This window comes from Cornus florida, unplaced genomic scaffold (assembly GCF_030987335.1).
Source record: "Cornus florida cultivar Cherokee Brave unplaced genomic scaffold, ASM3098733v1 CherokeeBrave_3.0.0_Hap2_Chr08, whole genome shotgun sequence".
NCBI classification, from domain to species: domain Eukaryota; kingdom Viridiplantae; phylum Streptophyta; class Magnoliopsida; order Cornales; family Cornaceae; genus Cornus; species Cornus florida.
In genome coordinates this window covers 27,527,927-27,555,448 of record NW_026775578.1, presented here as the reverse complement: position 1 = coordinate 27,555,448, position 27,522 = coordinate 27,527,927, and the positions used below count along the sequence as shown (strand labels likewise).

Below are 27,522 nucleotides of genomic sequence, written 5' to 3'. Positions count from 1 at the left end.
CTTAAAATTATTATTATTTATTTACTTTTTTCTTATTATTTTTTTATTTTTATTTTTGTCTTGATTTCAACCAAGTAATTGAACAAATCATTTGCATGTAAAAAGTGTTATATTTCCTTTCATTTCTTACCATCTTAATAATGGACTAGGATCCTTTAAGTTAAAACTTCTCCACATATCCTAAGTTGAATCTTAGAAACTTTGACATGTGGCATTTATCATAGATCTATGACTCATATGCACCACATCAACAAATTAAAATTAAAAATAAAAATAAAAACTAAAGTTGTTTAACCGATGAATAGAACGAATGCTAAAACTTCTTCAACTCCCCATTTTTTCGGGTCTCTTATGCCTGAAACTAGTGGGTTCTTCATGGATTGACACAGAATTGGAGGTGAAGTTTGCAAATTTGTGGTGATCATTGGTAAGTTTAAACCCTAATTTTTAGTTTAGATTGAATAACTTGCACTTAGACAGAATCAAATGCAGTTACCAACTTACTGTAATCAACAAATCATATATTCAAAAAAACACAATTATCTTATTGATTTAGATAATAAATAAATAATAATAAAAGAAAAATTGAACAACCTAGCTTTATGTCCATAGGAAGAAATTGGAAGGAGCGGAGTCCAGGTTTAAACATAAAAAAAGAATTAGAATAGAGGAAAGACAATATAAGGTGAAGAAATCAGAGAATCTAGTTGCGTGAGGTGAAAAAAAAAAAAAAAAAAAAAAAAATCAAACCAAGAAAACTGGTAGAGAGAGGTAGGTGGTTGGAAACCTAAAGCTGTTTTTCTTCCTCAAAACATTGTCGTTCCAAGCTATTTTAATCACTAAATTATGTGGAGCATTATCAGCCCTAGATTTAGATGAAATGACATATGTTAAAATCATAACAATTCAACCCCTGGTTTTTCAAGCCAGTGCGTCTTGTGATGACCAGAAGTTTGATCTGATAACGGATCCCGAATGCGAAATCGAATAAAAGTAAAGTGGTCCCTAGAGATGAATATCATCTCTAAGACGCAAAAGTGACTTCTTGAGAAGCCACAAGACTCAAAAGAATCAAATGCTGAAACTAAGATTATAAAATGGGAAAGGTACTTGACCAGGGGTAAAATGGTCTTTTTAAACAAAAATGGATGCAACTGAGCATACCATTAGATATAAAATGTGATTTTAAGGGGCGTTTCTTCTTTGTGTTTTTACAAAAAAAATCGTTTTGATGTCGAAAACAGCTAGTAGATCTGGAAAATCTGGTGCACGCACTTTTTCAGGTTTTTATAATGTAAAGAGATTTTAATTTAAAGGATCCTAGTTCCTTAATAATAAGAATTTAAAAAAAAAAATCCATCTTAATAATAAGAGTGAGTAAACTTCCTATAAATTAACCCCTATAGTAGGTGGTGGAATCAAAACAATTATCAATTAGTAGGTGGTGGAATTAAAACAATATATATGATGAGATGATAAATGCATTTCTCTTAAACTAAATGACTTAAATGTCCCTTATAATTAGATTCTTGTGAATTGAATAGAGGGTAATGATGTCTTTTCATATTAAAAGCGTTCATATTTTTAGGTCTTTAACTTGAGTACATCAACTACAATAATTTCATCTCAAAAAGTTATTTATTTTGGGGTATTTCGTGTTTTCGAAGTAAGATATTTTATTTATTTTTTAAACAAAAATCAGATTTGAAAAATAAAAAAAAAATTATGTTGCTTTTTAATCACCAATTTTAGTCCACTTACCTTGCAGTAGCATAATTCAATTAAGGAAAAAAAATATTTGGATTAAAGAAAAATGACAAATTATTAATTATTTTTAAAATAATTAATTGTTACAATGGCTGTTAAAGATCAATTTTCATCTTCTATTCCAATGCCGTGGTGGATTTTCTCTCTCCTGTGCTGTTGTACTCAATTTTATATTATTAATTATACATCGCTTAAATATGATTTTATTCTGGTTCACAGACCTTGCTTGAAAGAGAACAGAGAAAAATAAATAAATTATATGAAGAATAATTTGTTAAGGGGTACTTTCGTCCAAAAAATTCTCTCAAACAATCATTCAAATGGACAGAAGTTAAAAACAAACACCCATTGGAATATTTGAGGGGAGTTTTTTGCCTTGGAATAGTTGAAGGGAGTTTTTTGCCACAAATATTTATAAGGGTTTTTTCGCAACTGGTTAAAAATGGAGAGAAATTTTTTGCAACTCGCCCTTACTAGTAATATGTAGTAACCCTAATTATTTTCTTTTTCTTTTTCTTATTCTAAAAACACTTATTTGCTCCAATAATGTCGCTAAAGTTTTCCTTAAGTAAAAAAATACTTTGTATATCATTTTTAATATGAATATCTTCTTCATTAAATCATTCGTAACGTATTCAATATGTCTATATTTAATTAGTCATGTTATAATGTTACCAGAACATTTAAGTTATTTTCCTCTAATAATTCCAATTCCGGGAATTAATCAACTAAAGAATGATAGACAAATTCCTTATGCAGTCAAGGTACTCTGGTTTCAGAGTCTCTCATTAAGTGCGAGCTTGTGAGTTTTGTTGTTGCTTATTCGATTGTCAGTTGTGTGTGTTGTGTTGTTGTTCCAGTGTGGTTGTGTTCAGCTCTGTGCTCTTGTTCTATTAGAGCTTGTGCGTTTTGCTGTTGATTGTTCGATTGTGCGTTGTGTGTGTTGTATCACTGTCCCGGTGTGGTTGTGTGTAGATCTGTGTTTTTCAAGTGGGTGTTGCTGCGTCTATCTGGGTTGAGATTCAGTGGTTTTTTGGCTAAGGCGATTGCCTGTGTGGTTCTGATTTTGGGTTGTCAGAGTGGAGATTCTGGTGCTGCTCCAAGGTGCTGGGTGTCATTGGGGTTGTTGTTCGTTTGTTGTGGGTTTGCTTTTGTATCGCTCTTTGGGTTATTACTCCGTGGTGTTCTCCTAAGGTTTTGTTGTCCTATGAATTCGTTGGTGGAAACCGGACGGTGTGGGTGCTGTGGTATTAGCGGTGGTTCTATTACAAGTGGTTTGGCGGGGTTGCTTTTCTGGCTGTCTGGTGTGCTACGTGGTGTATCGTGGTTCTTTCATTTTGGTTTGACTTGTGTTATCTGCGGTTTGCAAGTTTTGTGATTGGGCTTCGGCTTGTTGGGCTGTGGGGGTGTTATCTTAGATTCTGTAGTTGGTCTGTCCCAGTTCGTTGGTGTGATACCCCCGGATTTCCGAATTTGGGTTGGCCAAACCCACGCCCGACTACCCGAGGATATCAAAAAAATTAGCAATAAACAAACACATAATACAATTAAGGAAACAGGAATAAATAAAAATTCGCTGAAAAGAAACTAGAATGATAATCCAAATACTGAAACCTCAGAATAAAATTAAATTAATAAAGAATTATTCTGATACATCCAAATTCTTCATTTCTAATACAACTCGGGAATCCATCTAGTGGACCCCTAAAAATTCCAACACTGAAATCATCAACTGAAAAACTCCACTGCTAAATCATGAAGAAGCTCCTACGTCGTCGAAAGAATGAGAAGCCGTCTCTGCTTAGCACGAACAAGATCTAAGACCTGGAACTGTCCATTACCTGAAAAATAATAGTGGGCCAGGCCCACGAACAAATTCTATCTTAACTACAATCCAAACAGAGACGTGATACGCAGATACACCCTAGATGTCTCAACCATATCTATATAGTCCGTAATAGATAAATATATATCCACACTACAGGACTCTCACTAAACTATGCTGAGGGTCTCAACCTGAATAGAAGGCAACATGCAATACGCACCTGAGTGGGCATGACTACCTAAGCCTAACAGGGTATACCTCAACCAACATAACTAGCTACGCATCCTACTGCATATACGCACCCTAACCATCGACTATGAGACTCAAGCTCAAATCGCGGTACCATAAAAATATATTTAAAATCCATTCATATCCATCCATAGGAAATCCAATAAATCGTTCAGCTTATTCAACCGCACAGACTTATTTAAGAGATCCAATAAGTCGTTCAGCTTATTCAACCGCACAAACTTAAATATAAGGAGAATTATGTTTTTATAATTCGTACCCTTATTCCAAAATAGGTATGTTGACCTTGAATCTAAAGCTTTTGATGATCATAATTCATTAATGATGTTCTATGTTCACTAATGTGTTCTTGAGTGAAATTATAGATCAAAGCTCTCATCAAAACAAGTTACTACAATACAAGAGCAAAACTGAAGTAGCATCACCAAGGCATGAGCAAAGGTCGAAGCAACCAAGAGTCAAAGACAAGTCATCACAACTCATCAAAATGGGGTTAGCTAGGTTGGTGAGTTTCTTAGGAAATCTTGTTAAAGTATATATGAAAATCTTGAAGCTCAAACTCTCCAACATCATGCACATCATCTCATTCACAATGACTAAGGATCAAAGGACTTCAGTAAATCTTCATCTGAACAAGTTCATGAAAATGAAAATCCATTTCGGTCTACCGAAATGCAAGGGTCTATTATATCAGTCTACCGAAATGAACAAAGAGTTTGTCCCAAAACCTCTAGCTATTTCGGTCTACCGAAATAGAACTTCACTTCATTTCGGTCTACTGAAATAAAAGTACTGAGACTGATGCTCAATTTTTAAAATCATTTCGAACGACCGAAACAACTGAGAGTTTCAATTCGGTCTACGGAAATAAAAGTACTGAGAATGCTGAAATCATTTCGGTCAACCGAAACAAAAAGGGGTTTTACTTCTCTACCGAACCAAAAGTACTGAGAGGATGATGTCCAAGTTTCAAACCATTTCGGATGATCGAAACACAAGAGTGTTTCATTTCGATCGACCAAAGCTGCGTTTTCAAAATTCAAACGGGCATTTTTTTCTTGAAGTGCGTGTCCAACAGCAATAACTCTTATCAGATAGTTTTGAAAGTCTATATAATGACTGTTAGTCTTCATTAAAGGTTGGAGCATTTATTGAGAAAGATCTACTAGTAATCAAAAGGCTTTTCATCATCATTTACACGCATCATATATCATAAAAGAGAGTTGAGCTTCAAGTTATTCATATACACTCTAGAGTGAGCTGAATCTTGTACTTTAGATCTAAAAGAGATCTTGTACTTCATCAATCTTGTTCAAATCTTGTAAGGGCTGGTGTGGCCCAAGAAAGTCTAAGAGAAGGTGTTTCTCTTAGCATTTAGAAGCAAGGAAGAGCTTCTTGTAAAAGGATTGCTCTCCACCCGCAAGGAGAAGCTATAGTGAATTGGGAAGTCTCAAGAGGGGTCTTGAGCCGAGGAGTAGGAGTTTCCGAACCTCACTAAAATCGTTGAGTACATGTTTGCAACTTCTATCATTATCTCTCATATTTATTGCTTCATGTATGTCTTGATATACCTCTTCATAAATATTGACAATTAAAGCTTAAATTCAGTTTGCACCATTCAATATTTGTCAAAAAAGTTAAGTTTAACACTAGTTGGTAAATCAATATTGAAAAATTGACTTAGTTTGCTTAGACTCTATTCACCCCCCCTAAAGTCTATACTTGGGCAACAATTGGTATCAGAGATAGGTCTCTATTGAAATAGCTTAAGTGTTTTAGAGATCAATCATGGCAAACTCAAATGGTCACCTTCTTTAAGAACGTCAGTCCAATACTAGACCTCCTTGGTTCAATGGAACAAATTATGGTTATTGAAAAAATAGAATGATATATTTCCTCCAATCCATAGACTACCAAATCTGGTTGGTTATTGTTAATGGACCTTTTGTTCCAATGAAAGGATTTGGTGCTGAAAGAGTCCCTAAGACTAAAGTTGAATGGAACACCGAAGATTATAAACTTATCTCCTTGAATGCCAAAACCAAAGTCAATCTCAATTGTGCTATAAGTCCTAGTGAATATAATAGAGTCTCTACCTGTACCACAGCTAAAGAAATCTGGGATAAACTCCAGATTACCTATGAAGGGACATCACAAGTTAAGGAATCCAAAATTGATATCCTTATGCATCAATATGAACTATTTCGCATGAATGAAAATGAGTCTATTAGTACAATGTTTGTGAGATTTACTGACATTATTAATGGCTTAAAGCACCTTGGCAGAACTATGACTAGTTCTGATCTTGCAAGGAAAATTTTTAGAAGCTTACCTGAAAAATAGGATGCTAAGGCAACTGCAATCAAGGAAGCTCATAACCTCAATACACTTGAGTTGGATGAACTTCTCGGTTCTCTTCTCACATGGGAGATCACTCTAAAAGATAGAGAAGGAGATCATCATCAAAAGAAGGAAATTGCTCTAAAAGTCTCTCAAATGGAAAAAGGAAGTTTCCGGCAACGAAAGTGAAAATGATGATCTAGCTCTTATCACTCAATCCTTCAAAAGATTTCTTCATAGGAAGAAATTCAATAAGGAAAGGTTCAAAAAGGGAGAATCATCTAATGAGTAAGGCAAACGTGACTCCCCTACCTGCTTTCATTGTGGAAAACCGGGACACTTTAAAGCTGATTGCCATGCCTACAAGGAGGAAAAGAAAAAGAAAAGAGCAATGCAAGCCACTTGGGAAGATGACGACTCAAATGGATCCGAAAGTGATGAGGAAAAAGCCATTCTTTGTCTCATGGCAAGTAGGGATGAGGTAAATTCTAATTCTAACTCTTCTTCCGAAAATGAAATTGCTTATGATGATTTAGTTGATGCATATAATGGTTTACTTGATGGCTTCAAAGAATTACATGATGAACTAGGTAAAATGATAAATAAAAAAATGTGCTTCTCAAAGAAGAGAAAAACTTATCCTTAAAAACAAACTTCAAACTCTTCTAAATGAAAATGAGTGCTTGAAACAGGAATGTATTTCACTTAGAGAAACATGACCACCTGAACTCATACCTGAAAATGAATCCTTGAAGTTAATCATTGAAGACCAAATTGATAATCTAGCTAAGTTCACTTAAGGTACCAAAAATCTAGAACTTATGCTAGGTGCTCAAAGAGGTGTCTTTAATAAATTAGATTAAAAGAGAGCATGTCTATTGAATAAAAGAGAGTCTTTGGCTAATTACTTTGTTAAGAGCAAGAACAAAAATTCTAAATGCAATTATTGTAAAAGGATAGGTCATCTTATTCAAGAGTGCTCAAAGAGAAAGCCTAAATTCATAAAGAAGTGGGTTCTTAAAGGAACATATATGCTCTTAGCTAACTCCCATGGACCCAACAAGATTTGGGTACCAAGTGAAAATATTTAAAATCTCTTTTGTAGGATGGTTTCAAAATCTCCACGTTTTCCAAAGACAAATGGTTTCTTGATAGTGGATGCTCAAGACATATGACGGGTGACCGCGCAAAATTCTCCTCTCTAGAAGCATACAACGGAGGAAGCGCAACATTTGGAGATAATTCTAAAGGCAAGGTAATTGGCATTGGGATCATTGGTATTTCTCCTTCTTTATCAATTGAACATGTCTTACTTGTTGAGGGTTTAAAGCATAATCTATTTAGTATTAGTCAACTTTGTGATAATGGATTTGATGTGACTTTTAAATCGGATAAATGTATTGTTAAAATAAATGAATCTCAAATATTTTGTGCTCCTAGAAGTGGTAATGTATATATTTTGCTCTTAGGTGAACTTCAAAAACAAGATATTAAATGTTTCATGTCATCCAATGAACATAGATGGTTGTGGCATAGGATGTTAGGTCATGCTAGCATGGATTTAATCTCAAGATTGTCTAAAAATGATCTAGTCAAAGGTCTCCCCAAGATAAATTTTTCAAAAGACAAACCGTGTAGTGCTTGCCAAATCGGTAAACATATCAAGTTCTCCTTCAAAAGGAAAAAGGATATAACCACTTCAAAACCACTTGAATTGATCCACATGGATCTTTTTAGACCGGAGAAAATTGCTAATCTTGGTAGTAAACTCTATGTCTTTGTGATCGTAGATGACTACTCTAGATTCACTTGGGTATTCTTTATTGCACGCAAAAATGAGGCTCATTCAATTCTTTTAAAATTTTGCAAAAGGGTCGAAAATGAAAAGGAATATAAAATTAAAACCATTAAAAGTGATAGGGGTAGAGAGTTTGATAATCAAGACGTTGAAAGATTTTACGATGAAAATGGCTACAATCATAATCTTTCGACACCTAGAACTCCCCAACAAAACGATGTGGTTGAAAGAAAAAATAGATATCTTCAAGAAATGGCTAGAACCATGCTAAATGAGCACAAATCTCCTAGATCTCTATGGGCCGAAGCCGTAAATACTTCATGCTATGTTATAAATAGATTTGTTATTACAAAGATTCTCAACAAAACACCCTATGAGTTATGGAACAAAAGAAAACCTAATATAGGTTATTTCAAAGTTTTTTGGTGTAAATGCTTTGTCCTCAATGACAAAGATAATCTAGGAAAGTTTGATGCCAAATCCGATGAAGGCATTTTTCTTGGATATTCCTATAGAAGTAAAGCATATAAAGTTTATAACAAGAGGACCATAGTTGTGGTTGAATCCATACATGTTGTGTTTGATGAATCCTCAACCTCTCCCACAAAAAGTGTGATGGACAATGATGAAGAAGTTGAACTTGAAAGGGGTACCAATGAACTTGATACAAATAGGTCCCCTATAGAGCTTGAGAGGAGTATCAATGATCTCAACATAAATGAGTCTCCTATTGATATCTATCAAAGTTCTAATTCAAGTAATGATACCTCTCAAAATAAAACTACTCCAAATGAATGGAAGTTAGTTCATAATCATCCCATTGACCAAGTTATTGGTGATCCATCCAAAGGTGTTAGTACAAGGTCACAATTAAGAAATGTATGCAATTTTGTGGCATTTGTTTCTCAATTCGAACCTAAGAATATACATAAGGCTGAAAATGATAAATCTTGGCTTTTGGCAATGCAAAAAGACCTCATTCAATTCAAAAGGAACAAAGTTTGGAATCTTGTCCCTAGACCTTAAAATAAAACAATCATCGGCACAAAATGGGTTTTTAGAAGCAAAAAGGATGAGTTAGGAACCATTATTAGGAACAAGGCTAGACTTATTGCAAAGGGATATGACCAAGAAGAAGGTATAGATTATGAAGAGACTTTTGCTCCTGTTGCTAGGCTTGAGGCCATAAGAATGTTACTTGCATTTGCATCTCACAAAATTTTCAAATTATTTCAAATGGATGTAAAGAGTGCTTTCTTAAATGGTTTTATTGATGAAGAAGTATACGTAGAACAACCACCAGGCTTTGAAATCTATGATTATCCAAACCATATTTTTAAACTAACTAAAGCTTTATACGGTTTAAAGCAAGCTCCTAGAGCTTGGTATGAAAGACTTAGCGGGTTCCTACTTTCAAATGGGTTTTGTAGAGGTAAGATTGATAACACACTCTTTACTAAAATCATTAATGGCAATTTGTCGATCATTCAAATTTACGTTGATGATATTATTTTTGGATCAACAAATGACACTCTAAGTAAAGAGTTTGCCACCTCCATGCAAAACGAGTTTGAAATGAGCATGATGGGTGAACTCAACTTCTTCTTAGGGCTGCAAATCAAACAAACTCTTGATGGAATTTTCATTTCCCAATCAAAGTATACTAAAGATTTGCTAAAGAAATTTGGCTCGGAAGACGCCAAACATGCTAAAACTCCCATGAGTCCTTCATTAAAACTTGATAAGGATGAGAAAGGCAAGGAAGATGATATTAAGAAATATAGAGGAATGATCAGAAGTCTTCTATATTTAACGGCTAGTAGGTCAGACATAATGTTTAGTGTGTACTTATGTGCTAAGTTTCAATCTTGTCCCAAGGAATCTTACTTGAATGCTGTCAAACGCATCTTTAAATACTTGAATGGTACTATTGACTTAGGTTTATGGTACCCCGGGCACACATCCTTTGAACTTGTAGGATTTACGGATGCTGATTTTGCTGGTTGTAAAGTTGAAAGAAAAAGTACAAGCGGAGCGTGTCACTTTATAGGTCAATCACTTGTCTCTTGGTCATACAAGAAACAAAACTCAGTCGCATTATCCACCGCTGAAGCAGAATATGTTGCTGCTGGTAGTTGTTGTGCACAAATTCTTTATATCAAACAACAGCTAGAATACTTTAGTTTATTCTTCGACAAAATCCCTATCAAGTGTGATAACACCAGCGCCATTTGTATATCAAAAAATCCCATTCAGCACTCTAAAACAAAACACATAGAAATTCGATATCATTTCTTAAGGGATCGTGTATCTAAAGGCGATATTGAATTAATGTTCATTAACACCGAGAATCAATTAGCTGATATTCTCACGAAGCCACTTCAAGAAGATAGGTTTTGTTCACTCCGTCGAGAAATCAGAATGGCAATAGAGAGAGATATTCATCACATCTACTGAACCTTCAGAATCATAAGAATCAAGCCCTCAGGATCAGCATTTCGGTAGATCAAAACAATGGTTCGGTCGACCGAAATAAGGATTGATGATTCTCTTTAAAAGTCATTTCGGTCGACCGATGAAGCTATTTCGATTGACCGAATCTTCGAGGCCCCATCACGTAAGGCCCATATCTGGCTTTTAAGAACCACGAATCTTGTTTTAAACTTCAAATCTCAAAACCCTATCTCTCTCGTTCTCTTCAGGCAACTGTGTGTATGTGCGAAACCCTTGCGAATCTCCCACTCAATCTTTCTCTCTCTTGTTTCTCTTCAAGGTAAGTTACACTTTGATCTCATTATCTCTTAGTCAGGTTCATCCCTTGCTATTATCTAACCTTGTTGTATCATTCTAAGTTGGATCTTGTTCATCTCTAGTGCTATATAATCTGTCATATACCTAGGTTAGATTTTGTTACATTATATCTTGTCATACTGAAACCTTCATCTCTTAAAAAGAACCCATGGCATCCCATAAGAATCCTTCTAGATCTAAAAGGGATCTAGAAAAATGAACTAAGCATATTCATGATACTGAAGCAGGAAGGTCAAATCTCCCAAATCCTGACACTTCCAACCCATGTCCTGCCCTAGCTATGCATCTATTTCAATCACCTGAGCACAAAGAGATTTATGAAACAAAATTCCTTCATAAAATTGTTGAAAAAGGCAAGTTCTTTGATAGAGCTGAAACTGAGGAACTCATCACACATACTTTCTCTCTCTTTGAAGCAATTGGCTTGGGTGAATTCTTGTCTATTAAGGTTCCTATCTACCCTAAGGTAGTTAGGTTATTCTATTCTCATCTTGAAAGGATAGTAGGGCAGAACACTTTCCTCTCCTTCGTTATAGGTACGCATATTACTCTCTCTCTGTCAAGTATTCGTCGTATTCTCAACATTCCCTACGGCGATATCACCTATTACACTGCCTATGACTCGTATGATGGGGAAGGGTTTAACCCTCACCAAGCCGTTCAACAAATGAGTCAATTCCCCACCAACAATATTGATAAAATCTATGCAAGTCAATTAACAGTACAAGATCGTCTCATTTACCATGTCATTATTCATAACATCCTTCCAAAATCCGGCGGTCACTCGGATGTCTCATTCATGGAAGCCTTTCTTATTTGGTGCGTCCTGAACGGGAAGAAATTTGATCTGGCCTTCCTCATTTTTCATCATATGATAGATTGTGCTAAGAAAGAAAAAACTCACCTCTTCTATGCCATGCCGCTTACTCTAATCTTCAGAGCATACAAAATCCGAATAGAGGGCGAGGATAAAAAAGAGCTTACTAATCTCTACAGGTTTGATCGAGATTTGCTAGGTCGAATGGGTCTCAAAAAATCTAAAGCCAACATTTGGTATGATCCTAAGTTTGGTAATCCTCAAAATGAAGGCCAAGATATGGCCATGGATGAGCAATAAGTGGGAGATGTTGAAGGTGGTAGTGGTGGTGATAGAGAAGAGAAGAAGAGGAAGAACAAGCACATATTCCTTCTTCCGAAGAAAGATCGCTACGGAAGCTTCTACTTGAAAATCTTGCTCTTTCGAAAGAGCAAATATCTCTTAAGAAAGACAATCGGGATCACATTCTCGCTTTGCGCGTAAGAGTTGAAGAGGTAGCCAACGAAGTTGATCTTGTCAAGCGTGATCTTTCTGAACTCCGGGCTACGGGACTTCCTCACTTTTGATGCTCTCATACCCCCTCCTACCTTTTTGATGCATGACAAAGGGGGATAATTGATGTTGATGTAGTGATGTTGATGATGTAGGTTGTTATTGGTGTAAATGCTGATGTAGGTTGTGAATGACAATGTTTTGATGGTAGTTGTTGTTGAAACTATGAAACAATGGTTGTAGTTGACTGATTAGTAAGAATGATGATGTACCTTGACCTTGAATTCTTAAGTCAATTGAGATACATGTTTTTGGCATTTATAATTTGCATGCTTTCAATTATTTTTATGTTATGTATGCCTTAAATATGTTATGCCTTCAATTCTAACAATGATTAAATGATTGCACAAGGAAAGGGGGAGATTTGTAAATCTCTTATTTGTAAACCCTAAATCTCAAATCTGTGCACATTGAAAGGGGGAGAACTATTTACATTCTTATTCTCATTTGACGAACACATTAATGAATTGTCATCATCAAAAAGGGGGAGATTGTTGACCTTGAATCTAAGGCTTTTGATGATCATAATTCATTAATGATGTTTTATGTTCACTAATGTCTTCTTGAGTGAAATTACAGATCAAAGCTCTCATTAAAACAAGTCATTACAAGACAAGAGCAAAACTGAAATAGCATCACCAAGGCATGAGCAAAGGTCTAAGCAACCAAGAGTCAAAGACAAGTTATCATAACTCATCAAAATGGGGTTAGCTAGGTTGGTGAGTTTCTTAGGAAATCTTGTTAAAGTATATATGAACATCTTGAAGCTCAAACTCTCCAACATCATGCACATCATCTCATTCACAATGACTAAGGATCAGAGGACTTAAGTAAATCTTCATCTGAACAAGTTCATGAAAAAGAAAGTCCATTTCGGTCTACCGAAATGCAAGGGACTATTGTATCAGTCTACCGAAATGAACAAAAAGTTTGTTCCAAAACCTCTAGCTATTTCGGTCTACTGAAATAGAACTTCACTTCATTTCGGTCTACCAAAATAAAAGTACTGAGACTAATGCTTAATTTTTAAAATCATTTCAGACGACCAAAACAATTGAGATTTTCAGTTCGATCTACGGAAATAAAAGTACTGAGAATGTTGAAATCATTTCGGTCGACCGAAACAAAAAGGGGCTTTACTTCGGTCTACCGAACCAAGAGTACTGAGAGGATGTTGTCCAAGCTTCAAACCATTTCGGACGACCGAAACACAAGGGTGTTTCATTTCGGTCGATCGAAGCTGCGTTTTCAAAAATCAAACAGCCATTTTTTTGTTGAAGTGCGTGTCCAACAGCTATAACTCTTATCAGACAGTTCTGAAAGTCTATATAATGACTGATAGTCTTCATTAAATGTTGTAGCATTTATTGAGAAAGATCTACTAGCAATCAAAAGGCTTTTCATCATCATTTACACACATCATATATCATAAAAGAGAGTTGAGCTTCAAGTTATTCATATACACTCTAGAGTGAGCTGAATCTTGTACTTTAGATCTAAAAGAGATCACCTTGTACTTCATCAATCTTGTTCAAATCTTGTAAGGGCTGGTGTGGCCCAAGAAAGTCTAAGAAAAGGTGTTTCTCTTAGCATTTAAAAGTAAGGAAGAGTTTCTTGTAAAAGGTTTGCTCTCCACTCGCAAGGAGAAGCCATAGTGAATTGGGAAGTCTCGAGAGGGGTCTTGAGCCGAGGAGTAGGAGTTTTCGAACCTCGCTAAAATCGCTGAGTACATGTTTGCAACTTCTATTTTTATCTCTTATATTTATTGCTTCATGTATGTCTTGATATACCTCTTCATAAATATTAACAATTAAAGCTTAAATTCAGTTTGCACCATTCAATATTTGTCAAAGAAGTTAAGTTTAACACTAGTTGGTAAATCAATATTGAAAAATTGACCTTAGTTTGCTTAGACTCTATTCACCCCCCCTCTAGAGTCTATACTTGGGCAATAAGGTAGGACTGAGTATTTTGAATCAGTCTGTCCCTAGTATGCCACCGTCCTATACCGGTGCATACAATTCACAAAATCCATATAATTGATAGAACAGGTAAAGCTGTTCACCAATTAAAATCCATAAGGTAGGAATTAGCGTTTTGAGCTAAACCATACCTAGTATGTCACCGTCCCATACCAGTGCCTACAATCCTCCATATCCATGTAAATTACAATATATAAATAATAAGCAAGTAATTTATAGTCCAAAACCAAATATCCATATCATTGCAGAAAAGTGATTAAAGTTTCAGCAATTTAAATCTAAGATCCAAACCATGTAATTGCAGGAAATGGTTTAATAGTTCAACAACCAGCATTCAAAACATGCATAGATCAGTTTTAATAAATCAACAACTCTATCATGCATTTAAATAAGTTTTATAATCATGTTATAGTCCAAACAATTGCTAAATTAATTTAAGCAATTTAGTTCTTTTCATCCGGTAACAGCGTACTAAGTTCTATACTCATATTCTGTTTTATCCTTTAACATGGAGCCATACACTATGTCCTAAGTCCAATTTGTTAATTAAAAGACTTCACCAAGTATTTAAAACTTAATTTGGAATCATGATATAGCACCTTAAATTGTCAAATTAAAACTAGACAATAAATCTCTTTCTAGCTGTTAACCGTACGCACTGTTGTTAAAATAGCGCACTGTTAATTCCATTCACTTAAAGGTCAACCTTACTCAATATAAAGATTTAACAACATCCAAAACCAATCTTCTAATCCTTCTGTGAAACCCCATAATCAACAGAAGTAATCCCATGCTCCAAAGTACCAACAGTTCGTAGAAAAATTTCAAAACAAGTGTACTATTGAAGAGAGCCTTCTCTAAAAAAAACTGGAGAAGGCTCTAAGCTACCTAGAGACGTCTCCAACTAAGGGAAAGCCTTCTCTAAGTTTTCAAGAGCCTTCTCTAAGTGGATTGAGCCTTCTCTAAGTTTTCAAGAGCCTTCTCTAACTTTTCTTAAGCTTCTGTAACACACGCTGTAACATCCAAAACCACAGAGCCTGCTCCATTATTTACTTTCCTACCATTGCATCCATTACGTCTGAAAATTTAATTTATGCCATATGAGGATTTAAAGCTTCATGAAAACCATATTTAGAAACCCTTGTAAACTTCCAAACCCTTCTGAAAAATGAAACTTCTCCAAACAGTGCACAAAGAATTTCAGAATGCACACACACAAGTGATCCTGCTTTAAAAAAACCAAGAGCAGGCTCTTGTTAACCATTGAGCCATCTCCGGCTAAGGGAGAGCCGGCCCTCCCACAAAGGGAGCCGGCTCTCCATGCTCTAGAGCTGACTCTCTCCTAAGGAGAGCCGGCTCTCCTCCTTTAAAATCCTTCTGCAACCTACGACTTTCACAGCCTTCTGCTTCGTCTCCGGCTGCTTCCACCTCCTCTGTTCCTTGAGTATACTGACCCTAAGACTCTAATATACATCCAGTGATATCCCAGTTATTAAATCCCTCCAGTTTGCATCAAAGAAAACCATAAAAACCCTTGCCGATTAAACTACGTTTCAGTAACGGACTATAATTTTCAACTTGCAGAAACAATACTCATGAATGTAAAAACATACAGACAATTAATATAGCACTCAATAAGCATTTAATATTCAGTTAAAATATGATTAAGATCCTAGAGACCATCTAAGGATGCACAAAACACAGGACAAAGAGATAGAGATAGAATAGAACTTGCCTCTACAGTTTTGGATCAAAACTATGTCGCCGTCTTTTTAAGTTTTTTCGGCGATCTCGACTGTCGTCAAGGACTCTCCTGCTCCGGTTCTAGCCCTCGAACAGCCCTCAACCATCATCCTTGGTCTAGCCCAAATCCCTTGTGCCAAAACCTTCATCCCCTTCTCTCAGTGCCTCCCTTAAACTCTCCGTCTTTTCTCTATATCTACTATACATGTATAGGGTTCTAAACCCTTTTGAGAGTATAACAATATATATATATATATATATATACACACCAAGAAACCCTAAACCAAATCCTATTCCACGATAAAACCTAATTCTAGTCGGCATGAGATATAAGACTAGAATCCTAGTTTAATATTACAATTAAAACACTAATAATTTAAACCTAATTAACTTATTTAACTAAACTAATAAAGCACTTAAACAATTGAAAACTAATTTAATTCAATTAACGAAAATTAATTCAATTAATGAAAATAAAAATAAAATTAAACAATTACTTAATTCACATAACCATAATTAAAGAAAACAATTCATTTAATTAAACAAATAATTACAATAAACCACTACTCAAATTAAACAATTTGACACATAAGCACATAGCCATAAAATCAAATTAAAATTGCACATAGAACAAAATTTTAATTCCAATCTTATCCTTTTGAAAATTAGGGGTAATACTGTTGGGTCTGGGCCTTCTTGGTTTTGGCCCTACTGCTTTGTGGGTCTTTTTAAGGAATTAGCTCACGGGATTTGCCTTTTCTTTAGGGTTACTCTTCTCAGTGCAAGTCTGCTATGGCATCTGGTTGGGTATCGCCCTTTTCTTCTTCTTTTGCTTCGCTTTCTAATGTGTCACCTGTCTGTTTTTCTAACTCACATAATGTTTGTCCCAATATTATTGTTTGGAATTGCCAAGGGCTGGGCTCTATGTCAACAGTTCAGCAACTTAAACATTTGAAATATCAATATTCTTCGGATATAATTGGTGTTCTTGAAACTAAAAACTTGCGGCGGTCTATGTTTGTTCAAAAAGTGTTGAGATTTTCTAATGGATGTTTGGTTGTGCCTGATGGGATAGCGGGTGGTTTGGCCCTCTGGTGGACTGATAATGTTCAGCTAAGGGTGGTGGATAAAAATTATCTTTTTATTACTGCGGTTGTTTTATCCCCTAACCAGCTCCCTTAGTATTTTTCTCTTTTATATGCTAGTACTGTTGATAGGAAACGGGCTTTACAATGGGAGTATTTTGTTCATAATGCCCGTTATTGGTCTGGCCAGTGGCTTCTCATCAGTGATTTTAATGATATTTTACATACTTCTGAGAAGCATGGGGGTCGAGTTAAGCAGGGGTGGCAGCTTCGATCCTTTCGCACCCTGATTGATCGTTGTACTCTGGTGGATATTGGTTTTGTAGGTTTTCCTTTTACTTGATCTAATCAGATAGACGGGCCCGCCAATATTCAGGAATGGTTGGATAGAGCGTTGGGGACTAAGGATTGGATTACTATTTTTCCTATGGCTCAATTGTCTCATCTCTCTGTAATAGGCTCTGATCATTATGCTTTGCTTCTTGCCCTTTTGCCTAAAAGCCGGCCTCGAAAGCGGCAATTTTACTTTGATGCTCGATGGACATTTTCGGACGAGTGTAAGCATATAATTGACTTGGTCTGGGCTGCTCCGATTAGTGGTTCTGCCCAATTTCAGTGGGCTCAGAAATTACGTCATTGTAAAGCTGATCTCATTCGTTGGGCTAAGCTTCGCAATCTTAATTCCCGAGCCCACATCGATCGTACGGTAGCCAGGATTCGTGAGTTGCGGGCTAGAACTTCTAATTAGTGCCATGCTGAAGTGCTTCAATTAGAAAATTATTTAACGTCATGTTGGTTGGACGAAGAATTGTTTTAGAAACTGAAGTCTCATCTCCTTTGGTTGTAAGAGGGGGATAGGAATACAAATTTTTTTCATGTTACTGCTAAAAGAAGGCGCATCCGTAATACTATTTCAGGGATTTTTTATGCTGTAAATCAGTGGGTGGTTGATGAGTCTGCAGTGCAATCGGTCTTTTAAAGTTATTTTTAGAACTTGTTTTAAACGTCCCATCCTTCGAATTTTGCTCAGTTTTTGCGATTTGTTCCTGTTCGGATTACTGCTGAAATGAATGCCAATCTTTTGTTGGCTTCATCGAAGTTGGAAGTGAAGCAGGCGGTTTTTTCTATGCAACCAATGAAAGCTCTTGGGTCGGATGGGATGACACCGCTGCTTTATCAGAAATATTGGGAGGTAATCAAACGGGATGTTGTTGGGGCTATCTCCGGTTTTTTTTGCTACAGGGAATTTGTTATCTAGTTTTAATCATACCAATATTGTTTTAATTCCTAAGACTTCTTCCCCGGCGCAAGTTAGTCATTACCGTCCAATTTCTTTGTGTAATGTGTCTTATCGTATTATTGTGTAAATTATGACTAACCGCCTGAAAGGGATCATTGGCTCCTTTATCAATGACTCTCAAAGTGCATTTGTTGCAAGTCGCCATATCACTAATAATATTTTAATTACTCACGAAATTTTACACTATTTAAAAAATAAGCGCAAGGGAAGTAAGGCGTGGTTGGTTTTGAAACTTGATATGAGTAAAACTTATGATCGGATTAAGTGGGATTTTTTATTTCATATGCTGGCCCTGCTGGGTTTGAACGCCCACTGGATTCAAATGATCACGGCATGTCTTTCCACAGTTTCTTACTCTTTAAAAATCAATGGGAGTTCTGTAGGTTTTTTCAAACCGTCTAGGGGTTTGCGTCAAGGCGATCCTCTCTCCCCATATTTATTTATTATTTGTGCCGAAGCTCTCTCAATTGCTATTATGCGTGCTCAGCAAGCTCGGTCGTTATCTGGTATTCGTATTTGTAGATGAACGCCGTCTATTTCTCATCTTTTTTTTGCTGATGATTATATTGTGTTTTGTGCCGCAAATCCAGAGGAAGTGGTTGTTCTTAAAAACATTTTGGTAGAGTATGAATAGGCTTCTGGGCAATAAGTGAATTTTAGTAAATCATCTATTTTTTTCTCTCATAATACTTTGGGATATATGCGCCGCTCTCTGAGTCACTATCCGGGATTGCAGCTGTAGGGTTTTCATAGTCGGTATCTTGGGTTGCCGGCTATTTTAGGTCGGTCTAAACGTGATGTTTTCCAGTTTATTCTGAATAAAATACAAGACCGGTTAGCTTTTTGGAAGGCGAAATCTCTATCCACGGGTGGCAAGGAAGTGATGATTAAAGCGGTGTTGAGTGCCTTGCCTACGTATGTTATATCATCTTTTAAGCTTCCTACTACACTGTGTCATGATTTGATGAAGCATATTTGTTCTTTTTGGTGGTGTAATAAGGATAAACCTAAGGCAATTCATTGGATCCACTGTGATCTTCTCTGCCAGAGTAAGAATTCGAGTGGTCTTGGCTTTCGGGATCTGGAAGCTTTTAATTTAGCTCTTTTAGCAAAGTATGCTTGGCATTTTCAGGTGCAGAAGTAAGGGATGGTTTATCAACTTTATAAAGCCAAATATTTTCCTTCTTCATCGTTTTTGGATGTTTCTTTGGGATCCAATCCTTCCTCGAGATGGCAGAGTATATGGTCTACTCAGGCTTCGTTATGCCAGGGAGTCCACTTGTTGATTGGCAATGGCACATCTATGCATGTTTGGAAAGATCATTGGGTCCTTACGCTTTCGGATAAACTGCCACTAACCCCGGATCCTCCTCATTTTTCTTCTGTATCGGAGTTGATTGATACTGCTACGTATTCGTGGAAGGTGGATGTTTTGTCTCAGTTTTTTCCTCCTCTTATAGTGCAAGAAATTCTCAAAATTCATATCAGTATGTGGGATAAACAGGATGAGGTCATTTGGACTCCAGAGCGGTCGGGTAAATTTTCAGTGTGGTCTGCTTATAAATTGGCCATTTCCATGTCTAATTTTGCAGGTAATTTTCTTCCTACTTGTCCTTGGTCTTCGATTTGGTGGTGTCATACTCTATCTAAGGTGCAACACTTTCTTTGGAGATATTGTATGCATGCTTTGCCGGTTCAGGTAGCTTTGTTAGACCGAGGGTGTGTGGTATCGCCTCTATGCCCTCGTTGTGGTTTACAAGAGGAATCTGTTGTGCATCTTCTTCTTTTTTCTTGCCCTCACTCTCTTCAAGTGTGGAAGTTATCCCCACTGCGTCTTGATTTTTCAGCTTCTTCTTTTCCTTCTTTTTGGATTGGCTGGAAGTTCTTGTTACAGAAGGCTATTCTCTCTTCGGATTTTGCGGATGTGCTTAGTTTGATTTCTTTTTGTGCTTTGGGTATTTGGAAAGCCAGGAATCGGTTGATATTTGAGGAGTTTTTATGGAGGCCTGAGGTTGTGGTGCAGAAGGCTGTTGCCGGTTTTTGGGAGTTCCATGATGCTAGGTCCCTCTTTTCTTTTTTGCAGCCTAATCCGGCTATCAGTTTGGTGGATGTGTGGACTCCTTCTCCTTTTGGAATCGTTAAGTGCAATTTTGATGCTTCTTTTTGTAGGCAATCTATGCAGGGAGTGGTGGAACCGTTTTCCGTGATTGTAGAGGGGAGGTGCTTCAAGCAATTATTTTTCGTCCCTTTTCCACTTCTTCAGCTTTCGAGGCAGAGGCGTTGGTGTGTAAGCGTGCTGTTTTTTGCGCTATGCATTTGGGATTTTCTTGCTTTTGGTTTGAGTCAGATGCTTTGGTGGTTATGAATGGGGTGTGGCATAAGGAGACTTGTCCTTTGGATATTGCTTCCATCTGTTTTGAGATTTCTCGGGACCTGCGGCTATTTTCATCGGCTACTTTGACTCATGTTCGTCGCTAGGGTAATCGGGTGGCTCATGCGTTGGCAACTCTATCGAGGCCTGGGCTTGGGTCGGATCAGTTTTTGTCTTCTTTACGTCCTTCTGTCGTCCCATTGGCTGTGGCTGATGTTGTTTCTTAGTCAGATTGTTTTTGTTTTGATTCTTGTGTGTTTGTCTTTACCAAGAAAAAAAAATAAAAAGAAAAAAGAAAAAAGAAAAAAAAGAATGATAGAAAAGAGAACAAAAGTACATGCCTTGAAGGACTCCAAAATTTGAAGGCGATGATGATGAATTTCTTTGTTTTTTTGTTTGGTGGAGAATTTCTTATATACAACAGCTAGAAAACAAAAGCAGCCCAAGCAAGCCCAGATTGGGCTATAATACACTACAATCAAGACCATAGTCTAGCCCATACAAATTCTAGTCCAAGACTAGGCCCAAAGACCAAACAAAAGTAACTGTGGGTGGGTGTGTTTTTGTTTGTTCAACCGATCGAACAGAGAGATCAACAAAACCCTAGCAAGTTGGCGCCTTTGCATCTCACCCATGGCTCTCCTCCGTTGTCTTCTTGCCAGAAATTAATGCAATACGAAGAAATTAGGTTTCCTGAGTTCACATCTGATTAGCCATCATCCTATTCCTTCTTCGTCTTTTTTCACCACCACCACCCTTCCGACGGAGAGAAGTTTCGACGAGCATCATCGGAGAGGCATACACACTTCAATCACAAATAGGCATCCAGCAATTGACTCAACGACGACGACGACGACGGAGGAGGAGCATTGTGTGGAAACCCTAGGAGGAGGCGGTTTTAGGGAGAAGCAAGGGTTTGAGATGAGTCCTCGCGTGATAGCCCTGGCCAAATTCGCGTCGTTCGCCATCGGTGACGCTCAGAATCTGAATGTTGAGTTCAAAAGGGTGGTGAGCGCCAAGGTCCAACTGCTCAATAATGGGCGATTGTACTCCATTACCATAGAGTCTGCGGTGTTATTGGTCGGTTTCGTCAAAAAGTTTTACCAAGTCCATCTTCTTGATTCCCTCCTCGAATGCAACACCGTCACCTTGAAGGAATGGTGCGAACTCAACAACATTCATGAATCATCATAATTTCATTGCGTTAATTTTTTTTTTTTTTTTTTGAGATGGAGCAAGAGTCTGTTAAACAATACAAAACAGAGATGCTGCTGGTGGACTGACTAATATTTCTGCTGAACGTATTGTGGGAGATATAAATTATTTTAGTTTTAATAGACAGTCCCTGTACCTCATATTGGGGCAAAGTTTCCTGTGTTTTCTTCCTATTGCATTAGTCATAATATTGCATCCTTTAATTATTTTATGTCATGAAATTAGTGTCATGGAATCCTGGGTTACATCTGGAACTAAACACCATGTAGACGCATTGAGGAGGAGAGGGTGCAAAGCCGATAACTTGTACAAGGTGGTGTAAACGATTTTTTGAAAAAAAGTGTGTAAAATGGACAATATCTACCTTCTAGCTCGAAAGGGGAGGGGCATGACAAGAAGATAGGCTAGGGAATTCTTCCTCTCGTGTCTGGTATCCTACCAATACACAGGCAACAACCTTTTCATCTTTTGAAACACCTATTATAACACCAGAAGACTAAATACATTGGCTCATAACGATGCTTCTAAATAGGGAATATTACATACAAATAAGTGCTACTTATAATTTGGAAAATGCTAATTAAGCCTAAAAGGCATTGAATAATTCAAGTGGAAGGTATTATGGTGGGTTCCACTTGAATAAATCAAGAGCTTGCTGCATGCCCCTCTGCTGGCCTTTTCAGCCAGCCAGCCAGCCATTTCGGTGCTGCTATTAGCAATTTCCTTTAATTTTATAGGACCACACTTTTGGTGCCAATTATAGAGGGCACTCCACCACCCTGCATTGAACATCCTTGTGCCAGAAATACATTGAAAAGAACAACAATAAAGGCACTTTATAACAACATAACCACTCAACTTGCAGTAAACTAAACAGTACTTGAGCTTTACTTAGTGAGAGAGGTCAGCACCGTGATTCATGGCCTAATTTCAGGGAACATTGACATGCCACAAATTCAGATTTATGTCAAGCACATTAGTCTTTGTTGTGAGGTCAGTTTTTTTACACACAATAATTCTCTCGATACAAAGAACTAATGGTTTTCTACACAGCATATTTCTTTCAATACAACGTAGTTTGCAAACTGATCTTTCATTGTCACCTCACTGCAATAAGATTAAAACAGACCAGGCAACAAACACAGCATTAGCAAATGACAGAAGAAAAAACAGACCAGGCAACAAACAAAGCATTAGCAAATGACAGAATTTACAGACCAGGCAACAAACAAAACATTAGCAAATGACAGAATAAACAGAGCAGGCAACAAACAAAGCATTAGTAAGATTATAACATAGCAAGCAACAAACAAAGCATTAGCAAATGACAGAATAAACAAAGCATTAGCAAGATTATAACAGACCAGACAACAAACAAAGCATTAACAAATGACAATAATAAATATACCAGGCAACAAACAAAGCATTAGAAAAATTAAACAGATCAGGCAACAAACAAAGCATTAACAAATGACAGAATAAACATACCAGGCAACAAACAAAGCATTAGCAAGATTAAACAGACCAGGCAACAAACAAAGCAGTAGCAAATAACAGAATAAACAGACCAGGCAACAAACAAAACATTAGCAAATGAATTGGGTCAGAGCATGACCTACATGTAAAACTCTTGAAATAGTTCAATCATTGAACCACTATTTTAGAGAACAGAAAACTATCTAATGCAAATCCAAGAAATCAAGTCATTAAAAAAACAAAAATCAGATATTAAGATCAAGTTCAGAAACCTAGGTAGTTCATATTGTCAACAATAGCTTTGCTACTTCAAAGTTTGCTGAATGGGATTCAGATTTCTTGACAGCGCTATGACAAGCTATAGGCCCTGAAAGGCTCATTGCTTCCCTCAACTAGAAGTTGAAATATAAGAAGCCTAATATATGTCTTGAGAAACATTATATATATATATATATATATATATATATATATATATATGGTCTGGTTCATTGATTGTATTCGGATCTTTGAACCGAAAGATGGCGTAGTTAACATATGTCTGTGTTTGATTTGGACAAATGGTAGACATGGTAGAAATCACCTACTATTTAGTGAATCAAAATAATTTTAATTTTTCATATAATGTTAACTTTATGAAGGCCATGCATTAACATGCATTTCTACAATACTGTATCTTCATTTTCTCATATTTCTATACACTATTTCACAACACTCTCCTCTCCTTTCTTCACTCCCAACTTCTAAATTTTCATTGCTCTTTCCTCTCAAGTGCTAACACCTGACATACATAATTATTTTTGAACCCATTCATCAGCTAAAATCTAAGTACATAGTATATCCTTCTTAATTTTCATTTGACATAGGTTAGAAAAAACAAAAATGTCTCTTTAAGCTGAGATGCTGAAATCTCTTCCTATAATCTAATAAAGATAAGCATAATCAATATATGTAAGTATAAACCATTCATATATACTTTGTGCTTTTACACTCTTAAATTTACTACTTTAACAGTACTCCGTGAGCTAGGTAAGCAATATACTTATTAGGAGTATGTTTAGTAATATAAAGCAATAATTATAAGCATAAAGGACATTTATATATATTATTTAAGCATTGAGAAACACAAGTAAACTTACGCATATGTATGAATATACTTGTGTATATGCAGGAAGGAAAAAGGCAATGAAATGAATGTTCCACAGGTAAAAGTATGAAATTCAACGTTTCCAAATGTACCTTAGGTAAAGCACTACCATCCCAATCGAGTACTTCTATAAAACTACAAGATGTGAAAGCAAATGATCAATATTGAAACCTTATATGTATTGTATTATTTTTCTAACATGAGGTAATAAAAGAGTACTTACACAAGCAAAGAGATCTTCATTCACCCCATCGAGAATTGGGTATACTGGCTTCTGTGCCAAATAAAAGTTCTCACTAGGATCTTCCACGTCTCTCCTAACGTAAAAGAAACCACGCATGCCCCACTTCTCACCATGAGAGTTCTTCAATTTCCAGACTCTTTCTCCATCAATCACGTCGAACCCTACAATCTGTACTGCGAGTCCTTCTACCTCTCCATCAAGTTCTGCTGGAGAAGGCCTCAAGATACCCTTAGAATAGTCAGACAGGACAGATACATCTTTTATCTGTAGTGATGATGAAATAGGATGAAATGTTACTGCAACACGCAGAAGGCTTTCTTTAAATTCAGGTACAAATCCTATTCCATTGATGTAGAACACTGGTCTTGAATGCTGCAGAAAAAAAGATCTAAAATTTTAGGTAAACAATGGCAATGTTTACACTAACATACTAAATGAAGTAAAGTATCACATAAGGCATTTTCTAGACCAAATTACATCATCATAATAAATTGTAACAATGTAGAAAAAAAAGCCGCCTCAAGTGGTGTGGAAGAAAAGTCTCCTTTAGTGGGAATTATCACACCCCAAGCTCATGACTGGCACACTACTAAAATGCCATCTCTCCCTGGTTAAATTTAACAATGAGGCACAAATCGTAACATAACCATGACTTATTAAGGGTCAAACGTACCCGGCCAAAAACCTTGGGAGATGAAGGCTTTCCAAAGTAGGGATAATCTGCCTCCAAAGACAATCCGTTTTTTTAACCCAATTAAAACCATCCAGAAGAGTCCCTCCTTCGTTTCTATTAGAGCTAGTCCCAGGTTTTGATCCGGCATCAAAGTCTATCAGTTCTTGGGGTGTGAAGACTAATGTTTGATTGGTGGCCAATGTATACAATGAGCTCAGGGCAGCATCAATCTGAAATGCCCAGCAATGATCTGAAAACAGAAGTATTAAGTTATAAAATATAAATAACATGAACCAAAGACAATTTTTTATTAATTAACACTTACTATATTGGCCTTGGTTTCTGACTGGACTCACTATTCCTCCATGTAGTCGTCCGCTACCATTGGATTTGCATCACCCTCAAACATCACTGGCATCAACTTAGAGAACCCTGAAATCAACTTGAGACGTTTCTGTGCTGGCGTCTCCTCTACCTGAACTACCGGTTGTGGTACTGATTGCGGAAAGGTAGCAATTGTAGCCCTCAAGGCACTCTACAACTAGCGGTTCAATGCTAGTTCCGCTGAACCTTCACCCTCCTCAACGGGTGCTTCAACATTACCCCTCCTCGTGAAAACACCTCTAGGGGGAACCAAGTCGATCCCTAAGAAGTGTATCCTCTTCAACCTGCTCTGCTGGGTTGGAGCTAAAGCTTTCACCAACATCACCTCTTGTCGGCCTAGGGCCAACCTCCCTTGGTTCCGTACTCGGTGGCATTGTGCTATAAAACGAGAAAATAGTTCAATGACATGACACTAAGGTCCACCGTGGACAACTCAACATGAAATGATGCCATACCAACACTTAGCATGCAAAACTATGCAAGAAATACTCTAATATAAACACGTAAGCACATAAACAATTAAACAGTTAAGCATACTTCTTCAAATAACAAAACACGTAGCAAATAATCACATACGGAATACAAACAACCTCCCACGCATCTCTATGTAGGCCTCTATCCGTCGTCCTAATGGTTTTCGAACCATGGCTCTGATACCAAAATCTGTAATGACCCGAACCCGTGGGTCCGAACCCTTAACCGGGTCCTTGTTCGAACTCGAGGTCACCTAAGTCGTTCTCGTCATTTCTAATGTCAAAACGTCACTTTGAAGGTCATCATTGGACTTTACAGCGGCTTAGAACAAATTTTCAAGGCTTAGGATTTATTACACTGAAGAGGAGAACAAAATGAGCAAAACAGGTGCGCTTCGGTCGACCGAAGTGGAACATCGGTCGGCCGAAGCAACTCCCTTGAACCGGTTGACCGAAACAGGCATTTCGGTCAACCGAAATGGGACTTCTACTGCTACTGAAGTCTCTGGATGGTTCGGTCGGCCGAAGTAGGTGCTTCGGCAGGCCGAAATGGCTCTGCGACCCCTGGAATTGCTATTGGAATGCTGAAATTCAGAAATGAGCAATGGTCTATGGAAAACTTTGCAAATTAACTTCAAATTTGATCTAAAAACTCTTCAAATGATGAAACAACATACTATAATCATGATCATTGGCATTTTAATTTAATACAACATCAACGAGTCCACTCAAATAAGAATTTAAGTATAGTCTTTACATTTATCCAATTTTGCATCAAAATAGAGCTAAGGCTTATAGTTGGATTACAAAGCCATGATAGTAAGTTTAATCACATTCCAAAATATGCATTACAAAAGAATGGCTCTAAGTTACAAGAGATAACAAAAATAGGCTTTTAGTAACCCTCAAACTTGCGATGGATTGTCATCCGCCACTTTCTTCTCATAACCTGAAAAATGTTAAATATAAAAGGGGTGAGCAATTTGCTCAGTAGGTGGTGCCTAAGACACACCTCTTGTAACCCCATGAATCAGAACAAGAAATAGGACAATAGGGAATGGGATCATACTACGTCGGAAAAATGTAACATTTCTTTCAAGCTCAAAATGGACAATATGGTGCTATGGAATGCAATGCGTGCTATGTCGCTCCTCATTTTCAAAACCATCCATCACTTTTCAAACTGTTAATATAACCCGTCTGTTGGTGACTCCGCAGCGACACGAGAGAAAGATTGGCTACTGTCCCTGACCCTTGGTACCTCCGCGGCATC

The 27,522-nt window shown here is 36.9% G+C and overlaps 1 protein-coding gene across 1 annotated transcript; it reads right to left on the bottom strand.

The window, feature by feature from the left end:
• Nucleotides 1-22,889: 22,889 nt before the first annotated feature.
• Nucleotides 22,890-26,098, bottom strand: LOC132269941 (ervatamin-B-like). Its single transcript, XM_059771160.1, has 5 exons — nt 25,963-26,098; nt 25,470-25,642; nt 24,699-25,091; nt 24,585-24,610; nt 22,890-22,962 (listed from the first exon to the last, which is right to left on the bottom strand). Exons 1-5 carry the CDS (start codon nt 26,096-26,098, stop codon nt 22,890-22,892), a joined length of 801 nt encoding a protein of 266 aa, XP_059627143.1.
• Nucleotides 26,099-27,522: the final 1,424 nt, after the last annotated feature.

Excerpts from the sequence above, each read along its gene's own strand:
- LOC132269941 (XM_059771160.1), bottom strand. The coding sequence starts at position 26,098 with ATGTTGGTGAAAGCTTTAGCTCCAACCCAGCAGAGCAGGTTGAAGAGG. Across the intron at positions 25,643-25,962 it reads ACCCGTTGAGGAGGGTGAAG|ATCATTGCTGGGCATTTCAG; the intron begins GTTCAGCGGAAC and ends TTCTGTTTTCAG. Across the intron at positions 22,963-24,584 it reads AGAAGTACTCGATTGGGATG|TGAGGTGACAATGAAAGATC; the intron begins GTAGTGCTTTAC and ends ATCTTATTGCAG.